At 54.3% G+C, this 3,509-nt stretch overlaps 1 protein-coding gene across 1 annotated transcript in view; it reads right to left on the bottom strand.

The window, feature by feature from the left end:
* Positions 1 to 436: 436 nt before the first annotated feature.
* Positions 437 to 3,509, bottom strand: part of CROCC (ciliary rootlet coiled-coil, rootletin) — a 15,982-nt gene continuing 12,909 nt past the window's right edge. The window contains exons 16-19 of the mRNA XM_026862919.1: positions 3,305 to 3,463; positions 2,327 to 2,458; positions 1,327 to 1,485; positions 437 to 1,230 (exon numbers count right to left, since the gene is read on the bottom strand). Of these exons, the coding sequence (XP_026718720.1) occupies positions 1,180 to 1,230; positions 1,327 to 1,485; positions 2,327 to 2,458; positions 3,305 to 3,463 (501 nt within the window). The 3' untranslated portion in view covers positions 437 to 1,179. The remainder of the gene's footprint in view (positions 1,231 to 1,326; positions 1,486 to 2,326; positions 2,459 to 3,304; positions 3,464 to 3,509) is intronic.

The raw sequence follows: 3,509 nt of genomic DNA, 5'->3' as shown, positions 1-3,509 counted from the left end.
GCCCAACAGCCCCTTCTGCACAGAAATCCTTCCTCAGAGCCAGCCTGACCCTGCCCTGGGCAGCTTGAGGCCATTCCCTCGGGGCCTGGCGCTGGCTCCTTGGCTCCAGAGACTCATCCCCCCTCTCTGCCCCCTCCTGGCAGGGAGTTGCAGAGGGCCAGGAGGTCTCCCCTCAGCCTCCTCTTCTCCAGACTGAACCCCCCCAGTTCCCCCAGCCGCTCCCCAGCAGACCTGTGCTCCAGACCCTGCCCCAGCTCCACTGCCCTTCTCTGGCCACGCTCGAGTCATTTCATTCTTCCCTTGGGGCTCAAACCCCCCCAAAAAGGCTTAAAACAAGGAGAAGGGCACCCCAAAAGGATGATGTTCATGGCTCTGGTGCATCCCTGCAGTCTCCTCCAAAGGGGGAGTGGTAATAATTATAAAACTAATATTTTTATTATGTATGATTATTTATTAGTATTTCTTAATTATTATTATTTAGGGACCTGAATCAATCCTGGTGTCCCAACAGACACACATTTTGGGCATCCCCAAAATACCACACCCTGCACCCCCAAAAAAACCCCTCAGGGGTTGCCAGTGTAGGTTTATCCACATTTAGTCGTGCTGGGACTGACAAGGCTTGGCCGTGCTTGAAGCCACCACCTCCATGCAGGTGGGTTTTTGGCTTGGCTCAGCCCCCAGACCTCAGGCTGCCCCGTAGCACCAGTAAAAACCTCAAAGTCCAAAAATAGTGGTATAAAATCCCTGCTATTTTCTAAAAAAAACACAGAATCATCAACCTGGAGTAGTTCTTTTGTTAGCAAAAGGTGAAAAGATTAGGATCTGGTGAGTGTTAGGGCTTGTCAGGGCTGGAGGAGAGTCATGTATCGGGGGAAATAAATCAGGGGGCTTGGCCAATGCTGAGACAGGGCTCTCCTGGGGCTAAAAAAAGGAATATTTCCAAACTTTTTGTTAAAAATTGCAATAGAAAAGTGGGGAAAAACACTCATTGGGCCCCAACCTGTATCAAAAATACATGAGTGTCATCGCCTCGTCGGTAAAGTGCAGCTTTTAGCTTGAGAAAAGGGCATGATGAGACACAAGTCGATGTGTTGTTTGAGCACGGGGATGGGGAACGGCTCCCCCCTCACCCATGAGATGAGCTGCGCCGGTCTCTGCGGGTGGTGCAGAGGGTCCTTAGGTGCTGGTGGGGTGATGGTGGAGCTCCTGCCCCTTCAGCAGCGCCACCTGCAAGGCAGGGGGTGGCAGAGTGAGATGGGGGGGAGCGAGGAGGGGACACGAGCGTGTGTCCCCCTCCCACCTCGGGTGTCCCCCCGCGCTCACCTGCTCCTCCAGGTCGCGGACATGGTGGCCGCGGTCACGAGCCTCCAGTACCCGCTGGGCCTGGAGCTGGGCGATGCGCAGGCGGTCCAGCCCCCGCTGCAGCTCCGGAGACGGCCCAGGGCTCGGCACAGACGGGTGCTCCAGCACCGACACCTGTGCCTGGGCAGGCGGGGGGGGGCTGTCACCCCAAAACTGGGCACCTGCCCTCCCCAGGCTGGGAGGAGCCCCAAAAAGAGCCCAGCACCCTCCCCCCGCAAGCATCAGCATCTCCCCAAGCTGGAAGCGCCCCCAAAAGGAGTCCAGTGCCATGCCAGTATCCTTCCAAGCTGGGAGGAAGCCCCAAGGAGCCCAGCACCACCCCAATACAAGCACCGGCATCTCCCCAAGCTGGGAAATGCTCCAAAAGGAGACCAGTACCATCCCAGTATAAGCACCAGCACCTCCCTTCAAGCTGGGGTGACCCAGCATCATCCCAGTATAAGCACCAGCACCTCCCCAAGATGGGATGAGCCCCACGAGGAGCCCAGCACTGTCCCAGTACAAGCATCAGCATGTCCCCAAGATGGGAGCACCCCCAAAGTGAGCCCAGTACCATCCCAGTATCCTTCTAAGCTGGAATGAGCCCCCAGAAGAGCACAGCACAAGCACCTGCATCTTCCCAAGCTGGGAAATGCCCCAAAAGGAGACCAGCACCAGCACCTCCTTTCAAGCTGCGATGAGCCCAGCACCATCCCAGTGCAAGCACCACAGCATCGTCCCAAAATGAAAGCAGCCCAGAAGTAAGCCCAGTGCCATCCCAGTATCCTTCCAAGTTGGAATGAGCCCCCAAGGAGCCCAGCACCACCCCAGTACAAGCACCAGCATCTCCCCAGGCTGGGATGAGCCCCCAAGGAGCCCAGCACCATCCTGCTACAAGGCAGAGGTGCACCGCGCAGTCGGGCAGCACCCAGGGGTGCCACCGCCTGCACCCATCGCCCCTGGGGGGCCCAGGGCCACCCACCTGCAGCAGGTGGATGCGGTGCTGCGCCTGCGCCAGCTCCCGCTCGGCCGTGCCCAGCGAGCGCCCCAGCCGGCCCTTCTCCGCCGAGAGCCGCAGCGAGGCCTCCTGCGTCCGCAGCTTCTCCCGCTCCACCTGCGCCACCGGAGGGACACAGAGACACCGGGTGCGGGGGGTGCAGCACCCCCAACCCCCGCTGCACCCTCCCGCCAGCAGGCGGGACACGGAGATACACACAATGGGACGTACCAGACGTGAAATACAGAGATACAAGGGAGAAAGTACATACACACCATGGAAATATATATACGTGACGTGTAAAATATGTACATTTTACATACTCTGTAGATAAACATAAGAATGGAGATAAACTATATACTGCATATATATTTTGCATATAATATATATAACACTTAGAAGCTATGTAATACATGTAATATGTATTTCACATGTGAAATACATAGCGTAAATATAGCATAAAATAGAAATATCATAAAATATAGATATACCATCAAATATATAGCACAAAATAGGTATTTCACATGTAAAACATGTATTGTATATAAAATATATATAAAATGTGCCATCAAATATTTAGCACAAAATAGATATTTCACATGTAAAACATGTATGGAATATATATATAAAATGTACCATAAAATACATAGCAGAAAATATATATTTTACATGTAAAATACATACTAAAATAGATAAATATATATTTTAAACATATAAAATGTATATATTTCAAGTGCATATAGACTCTGTGCGGAGTGGAGCAGGAAGCAACACATATATAAAATATATTTAATGCTTGGAAAATAACCGTGCACTGTTAATAAGCCGGGTTTAGGGCTTTATATTTGATTCGCACCCAGTTGTGGCCAAGGAGGGCTGCAAGTCCCGGCTGTGCTGTCACCCAGTAGTGAACCCACGGGGGCCAGCCCCAGGGGCACCCATGGGTGCCACCCGCCCTCTCACCTTGTCCAGGGTCTTCTTCAGGGCGCTCTTGTCCTTCTCGAGGCGGAGAGCGACGCGCTCGGCCTCCCGCTTCTCGCCCTGCGTGCGGGTCAGGGCGCGCTGCAGGCTGCCCACCCGCTCCTGCAGCCCCCCCTGCTCCTCCTGCCGCTGCTGCAGCGCCTGCGCCAGGCCGGGGGGTCAGCCCCAGCCCCCCAGGGGTGTGGGG

The sequence above is a fragment of the Athene cunicularia genome, assembly GCF_003259725.1.
Source record: "Athene cunicularia isolate RWA chromosome 21 unlocalized genomic scaffold, athCun1 chr21_part1, whole genome shotgun sequence".
Taxonomy (NCBI): domain Eukaryota; kingdom Metazoa; phylum Chordata; class Aves; order Strigiformes; family Strigidae; genus Athene; species Athene cunicularia.
The sequence above is the reverse complement of the archived record's forward strand: the minus strand, read 5'-3'. Positions and strand labels throughout refer to the sequence as shown.